Source organism: Umbelopsis ramanniana (genome assembly GCF_025399195.1).
Source record: "Umbelopsis ramanniana AG unplaced genomic scaffold K450scaffold_30, whole genome shotgun sequence".
Lineage (NCBI taxonomy): Eukaryota > Fungi > Mucoromycota > Umbelopsidomycetes > Umbelopsidales > Umbelopsidaceae > Umbelopsis > Umbelopsis ramanniana.
In genome coordinates this window covers 116,078-137,715 of record NW_026252116.1, presented here as the reverse complement: position 1 = coordinate 137,715, position 21,638 = coordinate 116,078, and the positions used below count along the sequence as shown (strand labels likewise).

The window sequence follows — 21,638 nt, the reverse complement described above, 5'->3', positions numbered from 1 at the left end:
CGACATGTTTTCAATAATCGATCGACAAACTAGATCAACTTCAGCCTATTCTGTGTTCTCATAAAGTCCTATAAGGGACGATAAAATGGGTTGTCATGAAAGAGCTTTGTGATTGCTCGGCTGGTATGAGGATGGGCTTCCGGCAGAGCCGCAGATCTCAACGCCAATCATGTGACAACGGAAAACCCAAACTCAGATGATCCCTCCAGCTTTACTGGTCTCAGGCCAAACTTCGCTCCTAGTCATGGCAGGTAGTGATGACGGCTCGGATGAACAGACCATTACGAATAATCATGTTGGATATGGTGAGCCATTGTTGTTGTTGCAAATACAACTCACAGCCACTGACTTTGATGTCATATCACTATAGAAGGACTGACAGACGCTGAGGCTGACAAAGTGAGTTACTGGGCAGATTGGGTAGAATTAAACGGTAAGATAGGTTTCTACCATATGACGAGTTCTATCACAGAACCTAGCTTAGACTTCTTTTTTACAGCCGTAGCACCATCAGAACCGCCAAAACCTCCACCGAATTTCAATTCTGGTTACTCCTCTATGTCTGACCGTTGTGAGGAAGACAATGGTAAGCGCTAAGCGAAATTAGCGTTGGTTTCTAAACGACATTGACTCTAACTCTCTTCACTGACTAGTGAAAAAAGCCAAGCTCTGAACATAAAGAATACATTTCACCTGGAAGGAGCCTTCTTTGTACCAATGCATAATTTTTGTTTATGTACTTTTCGTTGAAATGCTTTCATGCCTATTTGTATTAAAAAAATCATGCCAATATATAAACGTCTATTTTACACTTCATTGGTGCTTCTTTCGATGATCCGTGTATTCTGTGGCATTATCCACCAAATTAATCTGTCGCCAGTTGAAATACAGGAATGCCAAAAGATAACATCCGCAGCTAAACAGTACGTTAAGCACAGTGTAAAGGTCAGGCAGTGCCTGGGGTGGAGGAATGTGAGATTCAGCAATATGCCAAACCAGTATGACTGTATAGCAAATTGAGGTCAGCAGCTTGACCACTTTGCTCATTGAAATTGTGTGGAATCCAGCCAAGTAGTTCCACAATATCGTGACTAGAAAGTAGGGAAGCACCAGGTCTTCTCTCTTTAGAAGAGGGAACATACTGTTGGAAAATCGAGTTAATGCCTTTCTTAACTGACTTGGAGAACACCCCGAATCACCCATACCTGAACATGGCCACGTTGATAAACATGTTCACAGCCCACGGTTCCTCTAGTATCAAAAGAGTCACGGGTAGAGCTGGCAACAAGATACTCTTCTCATGCACTTGAAAGGAAAATAAGAAAAATGACATGGAGCAACATACGAGACCATACATGAGTCTTTTTCGGGTTGGATTCAATCCAAGATGAATAACAGACGGGAGCATGGTCAAAACGGTAGCTACCAAAGACAATCGAATGGTTGTTTGAAGATCGAATAATTGACGCAACTTAACCACCACGTTGACAGCGCACCACATGTTGGCAACCTTATCTTCATAGAGGCCTCTTGCAATGGGAAATACGCGATGGAACACTTGCAGAATATCTTCAACCGATGTTAAGAAAGGTGACAAAAGAACGCCGAAAGTGGCAACGACCGTAACACCAAGTCTAATAAACATGGCGATACTGAAATACGATATCATCAGTTATTCGTTGGTTGTTAGATTATAGACTATTTGCAAAGCTGAGCTTCCGCTTACCCGTTGGGTTCTTTGAAGCATTTACCAAGCAAAAATGCAAATACTGCCGGTGCATAATAAAGAGCCATCTGCTTGAATCCAAGTGAGAGACAAAAGAAGAAAGAGCCAAGAGCATATTGTTGCATCATAAAGCAGTTGACAGCCCACAATGTTGTTCCTAACATGATGTTGTTGAACCTGCAAATTTCGGGATATATTAATACTGGTGTGATTTTGCGAGCGTAAGGCGATTTTGAGAAGATAACTCACTGAAAATGGCCGTGGTCAATGATGATGAGCGCTGGTTGCAAAAGAATGAGTAGAGCTGCAATATTCTTTACGAATGGGCAATGTCAGTATCAAGGCGCTTAAAAGTGATGAATTGGTCTAATGCTTACCTTCTTCAAATGACCTTGCTTTCCATAGCAGATTTGTGTAAATACAAGCACAGCAGGTATAAAAATGATGCTTTCCCAGAAGACAACAGTTGCTCGCATGAAGTGCTTGCTGTCAGGACTTTCATATCCTCGCGATTCATCCAATGCAAACCACGCGGGATTGATCCAGGAACCACTGAGGAAAAAGGGAGGTTGGTCAGTCATTTCGCTCCATCCCCTTTTCTACAAAAGTCCCTTTTCCTAAACTTACACAATGCCGCAAAGCCAACTATGGTATGCTGTGAGTGGAGGATAGTCCAAGCCCCACCACTGAAGATCGTACCGGTACCACTTTTTGATTGGCAAGTGGATGGTGAGTTCCATCCAGTGTCTTTGGGCCTCATAGTCGCCAAACATAGGGGGAGTTTGGAAGCCTTTGAGGAATTTGCATTAGGAAAGGACGAGGGTAATGGTTGGAATATTCATATGAATTACAACAACGATGAATCTTACCGGAGTATGGGTTTAAAGCAACCGCCCATCGCACGAATAGAGAAAACAGAACGGTTACTAGTGGGGCAGTCCAGAAAGTCTGGTTCTGCACCAATAGCTGAAACCACCGATTGGCAGGCGCATTCTTTGCCAACGGTGAGTCTACCCCATGTTGCTGCATCTTTGACCTTGTCATGCGAACCGAGTTCTAGAGAGTCTGGCAGTTGAAATATTTCAGTAACCGACTGATGATTTTGGGAAGTGATTTTGGCAAGTATTTATCTGCCAACAAACAGTTCATAAGAGTACTCCGACAAATCGCCTTGCATAGTTAGCATTCTTTTAGTATCCGTACAATCTCTTTCTCAACCAAATATTTGCAATAGTGGCGATCAGAATCGCTTCTATAACTTTCCTACAACGGGCTTAATTAGTATAAAAAATTAGTGTAGTCAGTGGAGAACTGATAGATGTAAGGGTACGCTATTATGCGATGCTATAGCATAATAATTCTATCTCACAGAACAGATGAATAGACATAGGATAAATGAAATTGATTACGACAAACATTTGAAACCGTGAAATGCTTACCACGGTTTCTCCAAATTCTAGTCAGAATATATTCGCAAAACCTTGCAAAGCAATTGGTTGTTACACTGCCATTTCTAACTCCAGCGCATGTAAAGTTGAACCGCAGTCAATCCATTTTCGCACATTTGCTTCAGAACAGCCACGTAAATTACATTTTACATGGGCTGGAAGCTTTGTAGACTAATACTTCTTATAGTTTAATCAAGATGGAAATATATATGTAGTATTAACGCGATTGTGTGCAAACTAGAGTACAATATTGTCGTTGGAAATACTGGTAGCTGAAGAAGAAAGTCACACGCATGTGCGGAAGTAAAAAGTGAATCAAATTGGCAGCTAGCATTTTTATCTTCTTTTTAATATTTTGGTTGCTACAGCACGGTATGACTGAAAGAAGCTTCGAAGATCTCGTGGAGGAGGCAAATAGCGCGTCCGTTGAAGGCTGGGACTTCTCATGGCTGGACGGACGTGCTCTTGAAGTACGTCCTTCATGGGGATATCAACGATCAATGGGCGAACGTATGGCACGAGCTAGCGCAGCACTTGACATCCAAACAGGAGGAGGAGAAGTTCTCGCAGGGATCCCGAAAATCCCCCCTCTTTGTGTGGCAACGGAATCTTGGCAACCCAATCTAGCCAAGGCCACCAAATTACTACACCCAATAGGCGTTGCTGTCGTCTTAGACAACGATGAGCCGCCACTTCCGTTTGCCGATGATGCCTTTGATCTTGTTGTCAGCCGTCATCCTGTTAAAGCATACTGGGCAGAAGTTGCGCGTGTGCTCAAACCCGGCGGCATCTACTACTCACAACAAGTTGGGCCTGATAGCGTATTGGAAGTATCCAAATTTTTCTTAGGGCCATTGGAAGGCCGTGTAGATACTCGGCATCCAGAGATGGCCAGAAAGGATTGCGAAGAGGCTGGCCTGGAAGTACTGGATTTGCGTATGGAAACACTCCGAACCGAATTCTACGATGTGGGAGCTGTTATTTATTATTTAAGAAAAGTCATCTGGATCGTGCCTGGCTTTACCGTTGAAAAGTTCATGCCTCAACTTAAAGCTATGCATGAGCACATCAAGAGAGAAGGATGCTTTAAGGCCAATACAACCCGATTTATTATTGAGGCTCGAAAGCCAGGAGAGAAGAAGGAATAGAAAAAATGTTACCACCGCTACACTTTGCCCCATTTGCCTTGCCATGAATAAACCACTTTTATCAAACCCCCACCGTTGGCAATATGTGATTTTCTCACATCAGACTGATCTACACCATATTACCCACTCCCTAGTCAAAGCCAGAACAGACAGCCCATACACCACCATTGTCATTGAAAGCAAGGTACCAGAAGTATACATTGAATATTTGTATGTGTTTTTAATGTAATTGTTAAACCAAACTACACCCGTGTACAAAGAAGATCCGAAAATGTAAATAAACGGACAATAAGCGAGCACATTTATTTCAGCTGTAAGAGGGAAACACGATGTCAGTCAAGATCCATAACTCATTTTTCATCAACTCTGTTAATTCAATTACCTTCTTCTTGATACGGAGCTGGTTGGTGTGGCCACACTTCTTCTTGCGGCAGTTGGTGGCACGAGGAGGAAGACGAGCATAGCACTTGCGGCAGATCATCTTCTCGCAGTTGTACTTGGAGGCAAGAGCCTTCAAGGAAGGTTCAATGATACCACCACGGAGACGGAGGACAAGGTGAAGAGTGGACTCCTTCTGGATGTTGTAGTCAGAAAGAGTTCGGCCGTCTTCAAGCTGCTTGCCGGCGAAGATAAGACGTTGTTGGTCCGGAGGAATTCCTATTGAATTTTGCAAAGTAAATTAGTACATTGTACAGTAGGGAGGGAATTGGAACACTTGTTGAACTGGTGTGCTGAAACAAAAAAGCTCCATAGTCGAAGTTGTTGAGGCTTTTGTTTCTTTTGAAAAATGCTGAACTACGACGTAAACTGAAAATGTTAATTCTTACCCTCCTTATCCTGAATCTTTTGCTTGACATTGTCAATGGTGTCTGAAGACTCCACCTCAAGGGTGATGGTCTTGCCGGTCAAAGTCTTGACGAAGATCTGCATGCTGTATAATCGATGGGTGAATATCAAGCAACGATGGATTGGATGGATGGATGGATGCTCACCTGAGTGACCAAAGAAAGAAAGACTATTGGGCTCTCACTACCTGGACACATTTAGGGACAGGAGAGCCACTCAAAAAATCAACGTCATGTTACTGAGGCTAAAATTTAAAATGGTGTGCTAAATGAAAAAGTCCGCTTAGACGCATGGAAAGGCCGTAAAGACAAGATTGTAGTAGTATATTATGACTTTCTCCACCTTCACTAAACCTATTCCGTTGTGATAAACATTGTCAATTTTATTTTTTTAATAATTACAGTTGCTGATCTCCAGCAGCGCTCAAAGGGCGCGCTATGAAAAGATTTTTAGGTACCGTTTCTACATCATCCACTTTGGATCCCCTCTACGCTTCTCAGACTCTCGGATTTCAAACATGACTTGAGCTGCAATAAACAGACAGCAGACCGTGCAGACCAAGAAGATCAATCCATCAAAGGTAGTGAATATCTGACTTAGCAAGTCTGCCATGCCATCCAGTCCGACACAGAAGCCAACCAGATTAGCTATCATCATCATTAAGATATTTCCAACAGCTCCTAGTGCACAAAGGTGTCTATAATAAGGCCAGCTTCCCCACTGAAAATTAGAGCTTTACGGTTAAAATGTAATGATCGCTTTTGACGTACTAGCGGATAATGTAATATACATACCCGCTTTTGTGAAAAGATCGTAGTACAGGCGATTTCAGGTACTAAGAATAAGCAGATAAGCCAACCCCAGGCAAGAAGGTTGAGTTGAATATCATGCCACAGTGCAACAAAAGTGAAGACGATCCACATGTTGAAGGCAAAGTACTTTGAGCCGCCAAGTGGTATATAGATGTATCTGGATGGTGAAGAAGATAGTTTAGTATGGTTTAAGATCAACAGGCTGAAATCCCCATTGTGTTTACCGAATAGTCCAGCGGTTGAAACTTCTGTGCCAGCTTTTCCAAAACATTTGCGCAGAATAATTGTTACTCATGCATCGCACCATATTTTCCTCCACCCACATTCCATCCGCCAAAGCCCAAAGTCGGAAGAACCTCCATGGGATGAGTAACTTCATCCAAATGATAACCAAATTGAAGTATCCAATCATACTAAGTTGTAATGGAGAGTCTCCTGCCCAAGCTCTGGATTTGCTTATAGCTACCACATACAAGTAATGCAAGGTCAACTCCATAGTCAAGATAACAGCCACAAGTCGAAAAGCGTATTGAAGTACATATCGGCGAGTAACGTTTGGCGATGGGTATCTCAACTGATTTCACATTAAAGTTAAAGATCAATAACCAAATCAGATAGTAACAAAAATTTCTGATCTCATCCTTACCTGAGACACAAAATCGTTGAAGGTTATAATGGGACCACAGAGGTAAAGCGGTGTATAGAGAATGTAGGCCAAGAAGTTTACATAATTGTAATCTTCATAAAAAGCAGGTTTCTGGATTCTGTCTTTGTCGCTGACTGGACCTCCCATGCGTTCATCCTTCTGGGCAGCAAGATGTGTCAGTAATGAGTACTTCGACTACAACAAAAATGATATTACTTGGACTCACATCGTATGCATCTCGAGATTGCTTATTTCTCCAGTAGTAGTCCATGTTGAAGGATACCATGCGTAACATTACAAAGTTGAACAGAATATGCCATCTCGGAGTCAAACCTCGGTAATCATCCTGTTCAATAATGTAAATTAATTAACCATAGATCAAAGCGCCTATTCAAATCAAGCCTCAAAATATACTAGGTACTCACGAGGAACGCAAATGACTCTCCGATTTGCTTGAACCTATAGCCATCGTTCCATTCGTTTGCAAATAGTACTAGCAAATTCCAGGACCAAGTCAATAATGGATTGAGATAGGAGCCCTTAGTCAACTTCGCTATACCGTAGTTGATGGTAGCGATGGCCAGAACCTTAAAAATGCTAGTTCCATTGGTGGTAGCGATGTAGATCAAGGCAGCTGCAAGAATGAAGTACGTTCGAGGGAGTGATTGGTGAGGATGCTTAATTGGCATCGCAGGACAGCAGAACCGCTGGTAGATATGAGATAAAAGAAGATAGCCGAACGAAAGTGGAATCAGTGTGGGTATGTTGTTGCGGAAGGATGCGTACTGGTTGTCACTGTTATCCTACAAGTGATTGAATGGGTTCAGTTTCTTTGTAGGTCAATCAAGTTATTAGCATAGTGGAACAATGTATTTACCACTTTTCTGCCGAAAATCCACCCAGGCTCTAACCGATACTCGTACTCGGGGTAATGAGGGTTGTCATCTGCAGAAAACGGGCAATTCGTCAGTGGTGATGGCGAGAAAATTGTAGTGTAGAGTTTCTCTGTATACCTTTGCTCAGATCGTACGTGACCTTGAACATATATGGGACTACAAATGCGAACGCGGCATAGTAAAAGTAGAACTCTGTAAATGAAACAACAGTCAGGAACGTGAATGATACTCTACTGTTGCTGGGGATTAGCAGCAGCACGAACCTTTAGTTTTCCATCTGGGTGGTTGGGTTACCCATTTCTCTTGCGACTTGCTTTTATGCTGTGTAGCCGACACAGGTTCAGACATGTAGGAATGGAGTCAAGTCGAGGGACAAAGTTATCTCTGCGAAGCCAAGTGAATGAATTATTGAATCGGGCTGCCAAATGGGAAAAAAGCATATGGGTTTCTCATTAAAACTCTCAGAAAAAAAATTGATCGCAAGCAAAAAATTATATTTTTAAGCCAAATGGGAGGACTTCACGGTGCTAAACCTACTTTTTTTTTGTAGGCTTCATAAGGCATGAGAATCCTTCATAGCGCAGTTGTATGTAAAGGTTGTATGTGAGATAGTATAAAGGAAAATCAACGGTTACTAAAGTAAAAAGGAAAAATAGATATGGACAAGAGTATGGATGAACTACAGGGAAAGGTATGTGTATATGTAAGTCTATCAGGTACCCCAAGCAAAGCTGGATCTCTTGCTCATAGAGCTAACCGGCCGTGGTATTCCTTGACGCATAGCTAAGTCGGGACTAGTGGGAGGCATCATTTGCCCATAATTCATGGGTACCTGAAGCATTGAGGCAGGGATTAAAAATTGATTTTGCATCATTTGCTGTTGCTGATCCAACATCATCATTTGTTGCTGGTATTGGCGTTGCAAGTGTGTTGCAGGTGTAGATATACTTGAAGTGGGGTATGGAGCCTCCATCCAAGGTGAAAGGCGAGATCGACGATTGTCTGGACTGGGCGAAGTGGATGTGGCCGGTCGGGTATCAAAGTAGCCCATGGCGCTGTTCGGCCGACCCATTGGTGCTTGTTTGTGCGAATCTCTAGCGAAACTTCCATCCGGTCTCATGCTATTGCGTGTGCCATGCGATCGACTTCCCTGTAGCTGTTGAAAATTGATATTGTAGGCCCCTGATTCAGGTAACTTTGCCAATAGACCTTCGATGGGTGCGTTTGTGGAATCGAGCTTTTTGGTTTTGTTCTTCGCCAATGACAGTTTTTCTTGCTCGTGCTGAAGAAGCATATCCATACCGGACATACTGGCACGCTTAGCATGGCTTTTTCTAGACTTATTTTGCCCAGATTGGTAATGTTGGATCTGACTCATCTGCTGTGCATGGTGAGCTTGCATCATCTGCTGCTGTTGTAGCAAGCCTTCATATTCCATAATAGTCGATTTCCTTCGAGCCGTTCTACCTGGCACAGGTGTAGAAGGCTTGGATGTAGGCAACCTATCCAGTCGTTCTGACGATCTGCTACGATTGTGCACATGAGCAGCAGCCAAATGATGTGAATCATAAGCATCCGAAGGTCTACTGTAAGGGTCAGCACTTCTTCGCCACTGCTCCATTGGAGGATTCGATGTACGTTCAGCTTGCAGACGTGGCACTGAAGAACGGTCATCCATCATATCGCCTAGTGACCTAGACCTTTGGTGTGCGGCTAGGCTACTACTTCCTGCAGATGATGAGCCTGAACTGGCTCTGGATGTTTTAGGGTGAGCTTGCGGGTCAGAATGACGTTGAGGGGTGAGCTCCACGGAAGAAGCATCGCCATCGTCTTCATCACCATCTTCGCTATCTGTAAACGTTTCAAAATGCACTGTCAGTAACTGGCTTTTAAAAGTGAATAAATTCAGCCAAATCTGCTTACCGGAGGCGCTGCTCTCATCATCGCTGGGTAATGGTTGCTTGCGTGTGGCTTTATTTTTCGAAATTATTTCTTGTTCTTCTTGATCTGGTGGTGTCAACACTACTTTTTGCTTTCCTTGGTCAGGTGCATCAGAGTCACTATCATCTTCTTGATCCTCCTCCTCCTCCCCCTCCTCTTCTTCGTCCTCATCATCGCTTGGTATATAAGTTTTTCGAATCCTTGGTTTGACAATCGCTGAATTTGAAAATTGAATGTTAGAATCAAACTGAGAATGTTCGGAACTATATACACCTTTTGAAATGTGTATATGTTTGTCTTATGCATAAATATGCTGTATTTACAAAACTCATTTACTTACAAGTCCGTGCCTGGGATTGTACCTGGATTTGAGTAGGAGCTTTTGGTAAAGCTTGCGAAGCGACCCTTTGTTTAGCAGACTGCGTTCTTTGTTGCGGTATCTTCGTCTGATGAGGTTTATGGGACTGACGGTGGTTAGGTGAAGTATGACCTCGTTTTTGACCTTTGTATTGCTCAATTGCTTGGGGAATGTGAGATTGGTGAAAGATCACACTTTTGTCCCAGGGATCAGCGTCTGAGTCATCGCCATCGGGAGTTTTAATAGCGCGTGCAAGTGCCAGCCGAGACATGTTGACAGTGACATTATCCAGAGACATGACGGTTAACCAAGAAAGAAAAAGGTGTACAGGTGGTTTGGAATAGCGGGAAGGACCAAAAGAAAAAAAAAATTAAAAACGGGCCTGCTTTAAAAAATAGCAACAAGGAGAGTGCGTTCTAAAATTACTTTTATACTCCAAAGGCTGGTGCTACCTACTTTCATTGTGAATAAACCGGAGAACAAATTCCGTTCGCTTGCAGCAAAAGTAAAATCCGAAAAACACCTCTTTCTCGCTTTCATGGTATTCTATGAAGGAGAACTGAGTGGTGTGTCGTATGACAGCTTCTAATGCTAGCCAGGAAAACTCGATAAAATATTCCTTTGAGCGAAAAACTCTGCTGGAAGGCCTAATCTCTGTCAAATTATGGGCGCCGAGAAGCCGTTGAAGCGGGAATATTGTCTGTAAAAGTTGACCCGAAGATCCATCTTGATGAGCCTACATTAATAAGCTTACGCGTCATTCTACCACTGCCACAACAAGCAACAATGTCCTTTTCGTGGATACTTGTATCGCTGCTATAGTCGCTGCTTAAAATGCCAAAAAAAAATTGGATTCTACATCGAACAGATGACCGGCTATGATACGCGGTTTCATTGAAAGTGCTCACGCCACGTGAAATGCTTCTTATGGTGGAACCATACAAACATTGCATGAACGTGGCCACAATAAACCAATGGCAAGCCACTACATAATACTCTTTGAATTGCTTCGGCCAGCTGAATTTGGTGCTTTTTGGACTTCTGCCAAATGTTAGGGACAAGACTACTACAAATGTTTAGAACAACTGCAAATTAAAGGAGGTAATAAGAACTGGAGCTAACGAGCTTCAAAAAGTGTTCAGCTTTAGAAAAGATTTTAAACCACATTATGAAACCGAATGTTTGGTCAAATTGGAAAGGTAATTAAGTATATGAGCACCTTAGGTGCCAAAAATCTCGCAAATGTTGTTCGCCTCCAATACATATGTTGACGGAAAGGTGAAGTATCCATTATTCCGAAGCAAAAATGGGTTTCATGACTTCGTAAAATTTCAAACACCCATATAACGTCTATCATCGAGGGGTCCTGCAATTATTATTCCAATGTAACATTTTACCAACCCTTATAGTTGGCGTTGTGTTTTGTTTTTTTTTTTTAATGAATTCGTTTCGTTTAATGATAGCTTGGTGCTTGCTAAGGCAATGCAATTACACTAATTTTAACGGTTTACCAAAGGCTCAAGTTTGTCAGGTCACAGCTGCATTACGAGGTGAAATAGCGGGTAGGCTGAGATGGAAGAGTGAATTATCGGCGGTTGCACGGAATCTTTTTAGCACGTTCTCACCATCTAGAAATGCGTATATTTGCAACTGGTACATTGACGGGTTTCTTTCAGTTATTTATACAGGATTCTGCATCGGCATATCCCAAGCTATAGTTGATTGGTTCAATGGCGCTACTGACGAAGCGAGTGAGCGCTTCAAAATGTCAGTATGTTCAATATGTTGAAAGCGGTTTGACCCATTCATGTTACATTTCTTTAGCTGGATTATACTTTCTCTACCATCACTAACTTATCTAACGGACAACCACCAAAAAGTCCGTGATCAAATGCGTTTTTTATATAAATCGGTCAAATATCATGTTATGTCTCTTTGATCTGGCAGATACGAGAGAAGTAATATTATGTCTGCAAAATGTACATAGTTGACTGTTCTTAGAAATGAACGCTAACCCAAAGAGCTGTAAAATTTATTAACAAGAATTGTGCGCATGGGTATGTACATTGGTATTATTTTTAATACCAATCCTCTTTGTGCATTTACTCTGAGGTAAGGCACCTCACGATCAAATCATTTACTATATTCTATTCAGCGTTAATGTCACTTTCTATAGCAAACAATTGAAGAAGTATTTAGTTTCTGCAATATACCATAGGCTACATGTGCGAAATAATTGAAGAAAAAAGCAATCGCGGTTAAATCCTTTATAGGCGATTCGCGAAGGGGGATATAAACCTTACAGTTATAAGACCATTTGATAGTGAAAATATCTATTCTTTCGTTATCTTCCTATCTACAGAAAGATCCCGTGGAGTGGGGATGTGCCCCTGGTGAATAGAAAAAGCTTTTAGCAAGGTGTATATCCTCCGGTATTATGGCCAATATTCGACTCTTATCGTACACTACTTTTAAATATAAAATTCATTGAGATTCTGAGCATTCCATTTTTGTATATTATGTAGAATTCAAAGGATTTTAGTTTATTTTCACATTTTAAAACGATTCAAAGAGGTGAATACGTCAAAAGCAAAAAAGGAGAAATATATCACGTGACTCGTGGGTTTTGGCAGTCCAATAACACAGATTTCACTTGGACCATATCTTTTCTCCAAACACGAATCACGATGGAACCAGAAGAACGCAAACGCAAAATTGACGAAGTTGTAGGCGATGAAACTGTTGGAAACGACAGCAAAAGACAGTTGACAGAAGAGACTCTTGTGGCCACCAATGGCAAGTCGCCAAATCAAGATTCACCACCGCAACACTCTCAGTCTGATACTACGGTTGGTCATCAACCAGATCAAGCGACACCAGAGCTGGCAGGTTCTGATCAACAACGTGATGGAGATTCAAATGCTGATAAAGAGGAAGAACAAGAAGAGACAGAGTATTCGCGAAAGGAACCTACAAACATACCTTACGATCGCTTGATAGTTCTAGAGTTTGAAGCTACCTGTGATGATAATCCAAGTAATCCGGCCTCTGTTCAAGTTACCAAAGAAAACTCAGAAATTATAGGTAATGTATATTTGCAAAGCATTTAACCTCCAAGTAAAAGTGTAGCAGTGACTAATATTGAGCTTTATAGAATTCTCATACATTGTTTTGGACGCGTCAAAATTGACAGTGATTCACAAGGAACAGATTTACGTACGCCCAGAAAGGACGACTCTGACGCCATTTTGTACGGAAGTTACTGGGATTACATGGGATAAACTAGATAATGCTGGCAGCTTGAGAGATGCAGTTCGACAGCTGGACCAGTATGTGACAACCGAAATAGATGGGAAGGGACTTACGTTTGCATTTGTTACGCATGGTGCGTGGGATTTGCGCATCCAGTTACCCAGAGAATCTCGTGACAAAAGCATTGAATTACCAGACTACTTGGCTTACTGTTGCATGTTCGACCTAAAGCAAGAATACCTTCGTTGGCAGCTTCATCATCCTGACAAGAGTTTACCGGTTGTGTCTTTGAGCGAAATGTGCGAAACGTTCCAAATTAAGCGTCCCACCAACGAGCGTTCAGCCTTGGATGATTGTTTGACCATGGTGGAAATTATTCGCTATTTCTGTAGTTCTAACCATAGTGATATATTCGTTCATCCGATTGACACGAATGCAGACCATATGCAGTTCAAGAAGGAAGAATCAAAGGTCATTCATCTCGCTGGTTTACCTGTGGAAATTACTCAAGGCGAACTTGAAGCATGGTTCTCGGCATCTGGCTTGAGACCAACCATTATGTGGATGATCAGACCTACTGAAAACACAAAGACAAGTGGAACTGGCTTTATTTTATTTGCTACTCATGGCGATGCTATGCGAGCACTTAGTTTGAATGGTCGGTCACTTGGCAACAAAACAATAGAAGTCAGTCCAAGCAGTGACAGGGTTATTGAAGCAGCTGGAACTATCTTGGTACCATTCCCTTTGATGGTCAGCAAAGGCCGTACATCTCATCGACCTGGGGACTGGGATTGTCCCAACTGTTACTTCCACAACTTCGCTTCAAGACGTCATTGCTTCAAGTGCAACGCTGAAAATCCTAATGCTTCCTCTGGACCAGCTGTACCTGCCCCTCTGCCGTCCAACGTCAATCCAGGTGACTGGATGTGCCCTAATCCTTCTTGTGGATTTCATAATTATGCATCTCGTCAGCAATGCTTCAAATGCAATTCTCAGAGACCTGGAGGTGCGCCAAGTCAGCCTGCTGCAAGCTATCATAGTCAGGATTCATATGGGGGATATGGCGGTGGTAGGGCGACTGGTGGAGGTAGACCACCGCCAAGTTTTCGACCGGGAGACTGGATTTGTCCGAATCAATCTTGTCAGTTTCAAAATTTTGCGTCGCGAACCAGCTGCTTTAGATGTCATACGCCTTGTCCTAATCCTCCGCAACAGCATGGCAACTATGGAGGCCCAAGTGGTGGACCAAGTGGTGCAAGTATAGGTGGCGGCGGCGGTGGTGGTTATGGATACGATTCTACCGGATATGGTTCCAGTGGTGGTCACGGTGGTCATGGCGGCAGCGGAAGTTACGATTCTCCTAGCTATTACGGCGGTGGTGGTGCTGGTAGCGGCGGCGTTGGCAACAACAGCGGAGGCGGAAGTGGTCATGGTTATGGGTATGGCGGTGGTGGTCATCAGGGTGGTGGCGGTGGTAAACCTGTCAGCGCTCCCTTCAGACCCGGCGATTGGATGTGGTAAGTGAAATACGACTATATTCAAATCATTCCATTGCATATGCTAATCTCGTATTTTCGTCGCAACAGTCCTTCATGTTCTTTACATAATTTCGCTTCCAGATATCAATGCTTCCGATGTGGTGCTGGTCGACCTGCAACTGCGTAAATCAGATATCAAGTTTTGTTCCCATTCCTTTTTTTTTTTTATCACTTGTTTCGTTCCTCTGTTTTCACTGCTTATTTCGATCTGGACAGTGAGCTATATTTTCGTCATATGGCATTATAAGAATTTAAAAGTTTACGTCGATAGTAATAAATAGATGTGAAAAGCGTTTGTCTAGCATTTCTCAATGTGTGATTGCCATATGAAAACAAAAATGTATTATTTTAACGTGGGATACAAGTCATTGCGGCGCTGCTCCATGACAGGCATTTGCTGTCGGATACTGTTCATGTACTTCAGATCAATATCTGCGAATGCCAGTGTTGGTTCGCTTTCACCACTGTCACAATGAGCTACAATCTCACCCCATGGATCAACAATCTATAAAAATAGGAGGATGGATAAGTGAGGAAAAGATCAGAGCTTCCTTAAACTATATGAAAATGTTCGCCTCCTCTTACCATTGCATGTCCGTAACTTGCTCTGGACTCATTATGTTGACCCGCCTGTGCTGCTGCTATTACATATGTTTGGGTTTCGATCGCTCTTGCACGCAACAGTGATGCTAATGGATGAAGTACGGTGTAAGATTTTCCTTCAAGCGAAAAAAGTAAACTCCACAACGCAAACGTACCCCAATGAGCATAACCTGTTTTGACTGTAAACGCACTTGGATAGGTTAAAATATCAGCGCCACGAGCGCGTTGAATAATAGAAAGCTCCGCAAATCGAAGATCGTAGCAAGTTTGCAGGCCAATCTTTCCAATAGAAGTCTGCACTGGATTTCCTAGTTGTGTCCCTGGTATTGTTCCCTCTGACTCCATCAACCTGGCTCCACCCTTGATATCAACATCAAAGAGATGTATCTTCCTATAATTAGCTGCAATTTGACCTTCTGGAGAAACTAGGATGTGGCTGTTATAAACGCGGGCTTCTGAAGACTATAGGATAGCATTTAATAAAAGATAGCCAGATTTGGCAAAGGGGTCCATAGTTTCCAAATGCTGTCATTCATTACCTTGCCGTGAAGACCAACCGATACCCAAATATCATTCTGCTTAGCGGCCTGACAAATGCCGTTGATGAACGGCTCTTCCGCTTCGCTCGTCAAACGTAGTACTTCATTCTTGTCTTTGCCAATGAAATCAGATGCCTCAGGAAGAAAAACAGCCTGAAAAAGACGGAGACAAATGTCTGGGTATTAGTCGCCAATTCAGAACGCCCCTTATCACGGTTCAAACTTATATACCTTTGCATTCCCCGCCGCGGCACGCCGAATGAGTTCCACGCAAATTTGTCTGTTTCGTGAGAGCACCTCATTAGCGCAAAATTGAGCAACAGCTGCCAATGTCATTTCGAAATGAAAGCCTTTTCTTGGAAAAATATAGAGATTGCGGTCGAATTAGATTGAGCGTTTACAACGAAAAGCAAGGAACACTGAAATTGAAATCTTTACGAGTGAAGGTTATATACTATGATACTGAACTAAACAAAATAATAATAATAGAAAGGCACAAAGAACTGGTATACAGCATAATGTAAGGGCGAAAAGAAGAAAAATATATACAAATTATAGTGGAGAGCGCATGGTTATGGCATGGTCTCAATTTTACGCTTCTTTGGAGTAGCAATTGGAGATGGTGGTCGATATAGGCCAGAATGGTTGTCATGTGGTGTTGGTAGGGTTTGTTGTCGGTTCAAAGAGGATGGAGCATATTGAGGATGCTTTTCTTGCAAGTTCGTCGAATAAGGTTCATAGGGCTTGAGTGGCATTTCATGCGTAGGACCATATTGAACTTGATGGGGAGGAGTGCGAGGCTCATCGTCCTGAGCAGCACTGCGTGGTGGAGAGGGACTGCCAAGCGATGGTTGTTGTTGAGTAAGAAGATTGCTGATAGCTGGCGAGTGGCTAGCATCCATACTGGATCGACTCATCTTTTCTTCTTCGGTAAGTTGTATCCAACGCTGGCGACACTGATGATAGCTTCGATTAGGAATGTCACTAGCGACTTTCTCCCAGTCATTATTTCCAAATCTTGCAACGCATGCCCTCAACATATCATCTTCTTCTTGACTCCATTTTGCATGAATAGATCCTGATCTTCGTCGCTCCCATAAAGATGACGTTTGATTCAGATTACCAGCTGGAGATCGGTTTGCAACGTTCAAGTCTTCAGTGATGGACATCAGTTTAGTATTAAATAAAGTTTTCGAACGGTGACAGTCAGTCAACATGCATATGATATAACAAAAAAAAAAGGTGGTTACGTACTTTTTGTAGAGTCACCAGGCTGGGCCATAGACTCTGGAAACAGTGCCGTGGGCATGGACACCAGAGCAGTAGCGGAATCAATGGAGCGTTGGGATCGCTTTTCATCCCTGGAACTCATATGACTGGGTACACGTCTGCTTGTGTTTCCTTTAGTCATTGGTAGTGGCTCAGTTGTAATAGGTGCTTTTTCTTTGATGTCGCTTTTATCCATGTCCGTCAGCATTTGGTTTGCTACAATGCCTAAGTCGTCCAAACCAGATCTCTGTTTTGCCAGCGGTGGAGTGTCGTGCCTCATGACGGGCGAATAGCCTTGCTGTAAAAGATATTGAATATCACCTCTTCGAGCTTGAGAGTCGGCTTTAGATCCTCGTAAAGAAACTGGGCGGAGTTCAGGTGTATCCCGATTGTACATGATCTTCTGGTATTCACGGCTGAGAATATCCAATTCAACATCTTTTGTGGCACTGCGCATCTCAGATAATCGTAACTTTCGAAGCAATGCCTTCCTGTCATGTAACAGCGTTTCCCTGTCCACATCATTACTCTATAAAACGTGGCAAATCTGAATTTGAATGGCGTTCCAATTCAGCGTGATGTTCAGGGCAAAGCTTACCTTGGTGCTAATGTCGGCACTTTCGATGAGTCGGACTTTGGCGTACGCTTTTTTGAGTTTCTGCGCCAAAATTCGAATATCTTTTTGAAACATTTTGGTTTCAACTGAGTGTCTTAATGCCTGCTCATGTTCCTATTCGATTCGAAGACATTAGCAGCGGAAAAATGTATTTACGTGAATCCCAGCCTTAAAATAGTCGGACTGTTAGCATGATTTGATTGGATACTTGCATTCATGAGGTATATTTTGCGCATTGTCTCAAGAGCCAAATTCCTATCCGATGTTCCCCGTGATAGGTGGAATATTTGTTCTGCTTGAGATCGAGCTATACCATCTAATAAATTAATTCGTTCCACGCACTCGCGCAGCTAAACGCGAACAAAGAAAAGAACAAAATTAGAAATTAAAGTCCCGTGGTGTAACCATGCAGTTTGACCAAAGCCAGGCTTACTTTTTGCTTTGCGTCATCCAAGTGATGGATTCTATTAATATCAGCTTCAGTGAGAAGGAATGGCGGTCTCATCTATATCAGCCAATGTTAGTTGAGAAATGAAGGTGTGGTAAAACTATGCGTGAAAATTTACATACCGGATAATTTGGGTCGGCAGTGCTGGCATAAGGTGGCTCGATAATAGGAGGTCGGTATGCAGTTGGAAGGCCATGTTGCATCGGAGGCATTGCATACTGTGGAGGATACTGCTGCTGAAATGCAGATCGTTTGATAGCTTGATTGAACACTGTTGGAGTTGACTGCTGTGAGGATGACGGCCGTGGACCATTCTCCGAGGTGAGTGGTGAGTTTGGCATTTGTCGAGCTGAGACAGACGAAGTAGGACCTATGTTGGGTGCCGGTGACTCTGGCTGAGGAGTAGATCCATCAGCATTTTCAAGTAATACAAGGTCTATTTTCCATTTGGCTTGGTCACCCCATTGTTCAATCTGACGATATAACAAGTCAATAAAATTACACAATCCACAGACGTCTCATTTTTTTTAAAGCTTAGCATACCTGTTTTCGGACGGCGCCAAAGATATGGTTCAAGTGCTGAGAAGACGACACATCGGCCCGTGGACTGTAGTTTATGTCAGGCGGCGCTACTGCGGGTGAATGCAATCTATTTGCAGAATTTATGTTGCTCGCCATGGAGAATAGAAATGAGGAAACGAACAAGGGAAAAAAAATTCGGTGGTCTCAGGTTGAATGACTGTTCTCAGCAGCAATAACGCTCCCAGCTTTATTTCAACCACGTGCCCGCTATGGGAACGACGTCACCCGCACTCATTCAACTTCACAGTATTTGCTCGATGGAAGACAAACTCATAGTAACACCGAATACAGCAGTAGAGGGAGGCAGTGCATGTACTCTAAGTCTAAATGCTCCTCAGTACGGGGCAAAATAAAAAAGACGGAGATGACGACGATCTTTTTGGTAGGATATCGTCCGATAACCCATGGATATCGTCAATATGAAGGGCATTATTCAGTATAGAATATAGAAACTAACATAGACAATGCATGGCTGTATAGTACATTTAGCCAGTTCACTCATAATGGCATCATGAATAGCGTAAATCCACCGTTATAGGACCTTCGGTTCACGTGATTAAGATCAACCGTGATGACGCAGGGTAGTTGCGGAGTTTGGTAATGCCAAAAAAAAACTGGCAACCCAACTTTTACTACAGAAACTTTCCGGCATCAACCATTCTAACTAGCTGCTTGACAAGCATTTATCGACAGAGCAGTTTTTTCAGTACGGTTGTTCAAGATTCCTTGAAGGTTAGTTATTAACTTGACTGTTTAAACTGCTGAAACTAGTTCACGACTATTAGGAACAGCAGTGTTTCCTGTTTCTACCTACGCGAAAGCTTGACGTGTTACCCTTATGGTATAATTTGCAACCAATATAATTGCAAACGACAATTCGACGTTATCAAAGCAATTTTAAAACCCTTGTTACGAAATAGCGACTAAGAACATACAATAATCAACGTCTCCCTTTTTTGTAGTAAAATGAGCACCAATAATTCAGATATCGCTGAACGAATTGCAGCAGCTAGGCATGAGGCTGAGTCCCTCAAGGAGAAGATCAAGCAGAAAAAGGATGCTTTAGCAGACACTACCCGTGAGTTTTTTCTTTCGTTTATTCATGATTTCTTTCCATGCAAATTTCGTGTGCCTCTGTGATTGTTGGGACATTCGCAGTCATAACCTTAATATCCTAAGCCTCAACAGAAGGCGAAGGTACTCGGAGGGCCAGCAAACCTATTAAGTTGCCTTTAACAGAGTTTAAATGTTTCATCTGTTGCTAACTAAAGAAATGTTTAGTTCGACAGATGTCTCAGGATATTGAGCCCCTTCCCCGTATCGTTATGAAGGTGCGCCGAACTCTCAAGGGTCATTTGGCAAAAATTTATGCCATGCATTGGGCAACCGATAAAAGGCACTTGGTGTCCGCATCACAAGATGGAAAACTCATTGTTTGGGACGCCTATACAACCAACAAAGTGCATGCTATACCACTGCGCTCGTCCTGGGTTATGACTTGTGCCTATGCACCGTCCGGAAACTTTGTAGCCTGTGGCGGTTTAGACAACATATGTTCCATTTACAACCTGAGAACTCGTGATGGTCCCAATCGTGCAGCCAGAGAACTTTCCGCACACACTGGTTACTTAAGTTGCTGCCGGTTCATCAACGACAGACAGATCTTGACAAGTTCTGGAGATATGACTTGTATGCTCTGGGATATCGATGCTGGAGTCAAAATTGAAGAGTTCACCGATCACACTGGCGACGTCATGAGGTAAATGCATCGTATTCAATGATGAACCTCTGAAAGATTCAACTCAATCTAATGTACGATTGGCTTTTTCAGCTTATCTTTGAGTCCAAATCCGAACATTTTTGTCTCTGGTGCTTGTGATGCTACCGCCAAAGTTTGGGATATCCGAGCTAAGCGATGTGTCCAAACATTCGCTGGACATGAATCGGATATCAATTCGGTTCAATTCTTTCCCAATGGCAATGCCATTGGTACCGGTTCTGATGACGCTAGCTGCCGACTGTTCGACTTGCGTGCCGACCGTGAATTAAACCAATATACACATGACAGCATTGTGTGTGGTATTACTTCCGTCGGGTTTTCAGTATCTGGTAGATTGCTTTTCGCTGGCTACGACGATTTCAATTGCAATATCTGGGATACTTTGAAAGGAGAGCGAGTGGGTGTACTTACTGCCCATGAAAATAGAGTATCATGCTTAGGCGTCTCTAGCGATGGCATGGCTCTTTGCACTGGTAGCTGGGACAGTTTCCTCAAGGTCTGTATATACTTTCATTCCATTATGTGGCCTCTTCATCGGATGAAAGATTAACATTTTCTGTGCTTTCTACCATAGATCTGGGCTTAGAACATATGGTAATTCATTACCACACCTCCCATACCTCCCCTTGCAAAAATTTCAAAACTGAAGGTTTTCATCATATTGTTTTCCTTCGTCCACTTATAGGTCTGCTTGTAGCAACAGTGCAAATCGGAAAATACCCTCTTCCATCATTTTGTTCCCTCCTTTTATTTGTGTTTTTCAAGCTTCATTCCTTCATCAACGTCTCTACTTTTCCCCTTCTATTCTTCTCATTTATACGCTGCTGCCTTTTATTTCTTTACTCTATGTATTTGCACCCATATCACACTACTTTACGCTATAAAAACCGTTTGAAACGCTGGCAAGCGTTTGGAGATCTACACGGAAAACAGGCGGTCTCCACCAAAGGTAGAATGACAAGCCCATTCTAAAGATCATTCCAACACTATACAGGATCCTATATCAATTTCTGTACTTAATTTATTTTTTATAAAAGAGATGTGATCATTACATTTGGAAACATAAAGAAATAAAAGAAAGAAAGAACAATTATATTACAAAAGTGTGTGGGCTATCGTGAAGAATTCTGTGCCAGCCAATGTTCCATGCACGGCAGCCTATGAATCTCAAATTTCTCATCCTGCAG

General features: G+C 42.6%; 9 protein-coding genes across 9 annotated transcripts; 4 read left to right on the top strand and 5 right to left on the bottom strand.

Moving 5' to 3' along the window:
- Window positions 1–640: 640 nt before the first annotated feature.
- Window positions 641–2,963, bottom strand: K450DRAFT_242602 (uncharacterized protein). Its single transcript, XM_051589287.1, has 7 exons — window positions 2,596–2,963; window positions 2,354–2,516; window positions 2,104–2,278; window positions 1,976–2,040; window positions 1,727–1,903; window positions 1,206–1,652; window positions 641–1,141 (listed from the first exon to the last, which is right to left on the bottom strand). The coding sequence occupies exons 1-7, from the start codon at window positions 2,768–2,770 to the stop codon at window positions 814–816; spliced, it is 1,530 nt and encodes a 509-aa protein (XP_051444314.1). The 5' UTR covers window positions 2,771–2,963; the 3' UTR covers window positions 641–813.
- Window positions 2,964–3,526: 563 nt separating this feature from the next.
- Window positions 3,527–4,428, top strand: K450DRAFT_242596 (uncharacterized protein). Its single transcript, XM_051589286.1, has one exon. The coding sequence runs from the start codon at window positions 3,549–3,551 to the stop codon at window positions 4,320–4,322; it is 774 nt and encodes a 257-aa protein (XP_051444313.1). The 5' UTR covers window positions 3,527–3,548; the 3' UTR covers window positions 4,323–4,428.
- A 1,092-nt stretch (window positions 4,429–5,520) lies between these two features.
- K450DRAFT_242590 (uncharacterized protein) lies at window positions 5,521–7,905 on the bottom strand. Its single transcript, XM_051589285.1, has 9 exons — window positions 7,786–7,905; window positions 7,640–7,714; window positions 7,504–7,571; window positions 7,052–7,429; window positions 6,853–6,972; window positions 6,627–6,785; window positions 6,205–6,554; window positions 5,963–6,137; window positions 5,521–5,888 (listed from the first exon to the last, which is right to left on the bottom strand). The coding sequence occupies exons 1-9, from the start codon at window positions 7,868–7,870 to the stop codon at window positions 5,631–5,633; spliced, it is 1,668 nt and encodes a 555-aa protein (XP_051444312.1). The 5' UTR covers window positions 7,871–7,905; the 3' UTR covers window positions 5,521–5,630.
- A 40-nt stretch (window positions 7,906–7,945) lies between these two features.
- K450DRAFT_242586 (uncharacterized protein) lies at window positions 7,946–10,210 on the bottom strand. The gene is made up of 3 exons (XM_051589284.1): window positions 9,804–10,210; window positions 9,446–9,679; window positions 7,946–9,373 (listed from the first exon to the last, which is right to left on the bottom strand). Exons 1-3 carry the CDS (start codon window positions 10,117–10,119, stop codon window positions 8,235–8,237), a joined length of 1,689 nt encoding a protein of 562 aa, XP_051444311.1. The 5' UTR covers window positions 10,120–10,210; the 3' UTR covers window positions 7,946–8,234.
- Window positions 10,211–12,446: 2,236 nt separating this feature from the next.
- K450DRAFT_242583 (uncharacterized protein) lies at window positions 12,447–14,717 on the top strand. Its single transcript, XM_051589283.1, has 4 exons — window positions 12,447–12,905; window positions 12,976–14,217; window positions 14,292–14,593; window positions 14,663–14,717. The coding sequence occupies exons 1-3, from the start codon at window positions 12,509–12,511 to the stop codon at window positions 14,438–14,440; spliced, it is 1,788 nt and encodes a 595-aa protein (XP_051444310.1). The 5' UTR covers window positions 12,447–12,508; the 3' UTR covers window positions 14,441–14,593; window positions 14,663–14,717.
- Window positions 14,677–16,276, bottom strand: K450DRAFT_242578 (uncharacterized protein). The gene is made up of 5 exons (XM_051589282.1): window positions 15,988–16,276; window positions 15,757–15,909; window positions 15,373–15,679; window positions 15,200–15,303; window positions 14,677–15,119 (listed from the first exon to the last, which is right to left on the bottom strand). The coding sequence occupies exons 1-5, from the start codon at window positions 16,090–16,092 to the stop codon at window positions 14,958–14,960; spliced, it is 831 nt and encodes a 276-aa protein (XP_051444309.1). The 5' UTR covers window positions 16,093–16,276; the 3' UTR covers window positions 14,677–14,957.
- On the bottom strand, window positions 16,211–18,811 carry K450DRAFT_242575 (uncharacterized protein). The gene is made up of 7 exons (XM_051589281.1): window positions 18,633–18,811; window positions 18,212–18,562; window positions 18,075–18,146; window positions 17,854–17,991; window positions 17,624–17,755; window positions 17,011–17,554; window positions 16,211–16,909 (listed from the first exon to the last, which is right to left on the bottom strand). The coding sequence occupies exons 1-7, from the start codon at window positions 18,765–18,767 to the stop codon at window positions 16,329–16,331; spliced, it is 1,953 nt and encodes a 650-aa protein (XP_051444308.1). The 5' UTR covers window positions 18,768–18,811; the 3' UTR covers window positions 16,211–16,328.
- Window positions 18,812–19,301: 490 nt separating this feature from the next.
- Window positions 19,302–21,505, top strand: K450DRAFT_242567 (uncharacterized protein). The gene is made up of 6 exons (XM_051589280.1): window positions 19,302–19,403; window positions 19,466–19,749; window positions 19,953–20,430; window positions 20,503–20,947; window positions 21,026–21,045; window positions 21,137–21,505. The coding sequence occupies exons 2-5, from the start codon at window positions 19,638–19,640 to the stop codon at window positions 21,035–21,037; spliced, it is 1,047 nt and encodes a 348-aa protein (XP_051444307.1). The 5' UTR covers window positions 19,302–19,403; window positions 19,466–19,637; the 3' UTR covers window positions 21,038–21,045; window positions 21,137–21,505.
- On the top strand, window positions 20,998–21,558 carry K450DRAFT_242566 (uncharacterized protein). Its single transcript, XM_051589279.1, has one exon. The coding sequence runs from the start codon at window positions 21,043–21,045 to the stop codon at window positions 21,421–21,423; it is 381 nt and encodes a 126-aa protein (XP_051444306.1). The 5' UTR covers window positions 20,998–21,042; the 3' UTR covers window positions 21,424–21,558.
- Window positions 21,559–21,638: the final 80 nt, after the last annotated feature.

What these genes read in the sequence shown, in the direction of transcription:
- K450DRAFT_242602 (XM_051589287.1), bottom strand. Translation starts at nt 2,770, where the DNA reads ATGACAAGGTCAAAGATGCAGCAACATGGGGTAGACTCACCGTTGGCA. An exon ending in AGTTGGCTTTGCGGCATTGT is followed by an intron (nt 2,279 to 2,353) that starts GTAAGTTTAGGA and finishes CTTTTTCCTCAG; the next exon opens with TGGTTCCTGGATCAATCCCG. An exon ending in AGCAAGGTCATTTGAAGAAG is followed by an intron (nt 2,041 to 2,103) that starts GTAAGCATTAGA and finishes CCATTCGTAAAG; the next exon opens with AATATTGCAGCTCTACTCAT.
- K450DRAFT_242596 (XM_051589286.1), top strand. Translation starts at nt 3,549, where the DNA reads ATGACTGAAAGAAGCTTCGAAGATCTCGTGGAGGAGGCAAATAGCGCG.
- K450DRAFT_242590 (XM_051589285.1), bottom strand. Translation starts at nt 7,870, where the DNA reads ATGTCTGAACCTGTGTCGGCTACACAGCATAAAAGCAAGTCGCAAGAG. An exon ending in TCAACGATTTTGTGTCTCAG is followed by an intron (nt 6,555 to 6,626) that starts GTAAGGATGAGA and finishes ATGTGAAATCAG; the next exon opens with TTGAGATACCCATCGCCAAA. An exon ending in TTCAACCGCTGGACTATTCG is followed by an intron (nt 6,138 to 6,204) that starts GTAAACACAATG and finishes TTCACCATCCAG; the next exon opens with ATACATCTATATACCACTTG.
- K450DRAFT_242586 (XM_051589284.1), bottom strand. Translation starts at nt 10,119, where the DNA reads ATGTCTCTGGATAATGTCACTGTCAACATGTCTCGGCTGGCACTTGCA. An exon ending in ACAATCCCAGGCACGGACTT is followed by an intron (nt 9,680 to 9,803) that starts GTAAGTAAATGA and finishes TTTCAAATTCAG; the next exon opens with CGATTGTCAAACCAAGGATT. An exon ending in TGATGAGAGCAGCGCCTCCG is followed by an intron (nt 9,374 to 9,445) that starts GTAAGCAGATTT and finishes AAACGTTTACAG; the next exon opens with ATAGCGAAGATGGTGATGAA.
- K450DRAFT_242583 (XM_051589283.1), top strand. Translation starts at nt 12,509, where the DNA reads ATGGAACCAGAAGAACGCAAACGCAAAATTGACGAAGTTGTAGGCGAT. An exon ending in AGAAAACTCAGAAATTATAG is followed by an intron (nt 12,906 to 12,975) that starts GTAATGTATATT and finishes TGAGCTTTATAG; the next exon opens with AATTCTCATACATTGTTTTG. An exon ending in GATTTGTCCGAATCAATCTT is followed by an intron (nt 14,218 to 14,291) that starts GTCAGTTTCAAA and finishes CCTCCGCAACAG; the next exon opens with CATGGCAACTATGGAGGCCC.
- K450DRAFT_242578 (XM_051589282.1), bottom strand. Translation starts at nt 16,092, where the DNA reads ATGACATTGGCAGCTGTTGCTCAATTTTGCGCTAATGAGGTGCTCTCA. An exon ending in CCGCGGCGGGGAATGCAAAG is followed by an intron (nt 15,910 to 15,987) that starts GTATATAAGTTT and finishes CGTCTTTTTCAG; the next exon opens with GCTGTTTTTCTTCCTGAGGC. An exon ending in CGGTTGGTCTTCACGGCAAG is followed by an intron (nt 15,680 to 15,756) that starts GTAATGAATGAC and finishes GCTATCCTATAG; the next exon opens with TCTTCAGAAGCCCGCGTTTA.
- K450DRAFT_242575 (XM_051589281.1), bottom strand. Translation starts at nt 18,767, where the DNA reads ATGGCGAGCAACATAAATTCTGCAAATAGATTGCATTCACCCGCAGTA. An exon ending in CTGCCGACCCAAATTATCCG is followed by an intron (nt 18,147 to 18,211) that starts GTATGTAAATTT and finishes TGGCTGATATAG; the next exon opens with ATGAGACCGCCATTCCTTCT. An exon ending in GCCTGGTGACTCTACAAAAA is followed by an intron (nt 16,910 to 17,010) that starts GTACGTAACCAC and finishes CCATCACTGAAG; the next exon opens with ACTTGAACGTTGCAAACCGA.
- K450DRAFT_242567 (XM_051589280.1), top strand. Translation starts at nt 19,638, where the DNA reads ATGAGCACCAATAATTCAGATATCGCTGAACGAATTGCAGCAGCTAGG. An exon ending in TGCTTTAGCAGACACTACCC is followed by an intron (nt 19,750 to 19,952) that starts GTGAGTTTTTTC and finishes AGAAATGTTTAG; the next exon opens with TTCGACAGATGTCTCAGGAT. An exon ending in CACACTGGCGACGTCATGAG is followed by an intron (nt 20,431 to 20,502) that starts GTAAATGCATCG and finishes TGGCTTTTTCAG; the next exon opens with CTTATCTTTGAGTCCAAATC.
- K450DRAFT_242566 (XM_051589279.1), top strand. Translation starts at nt 21,043, where the DNA reads ATGGTAATTCATTACCACACCTCCCATACCTCCCCTTGCAAAAATTTC.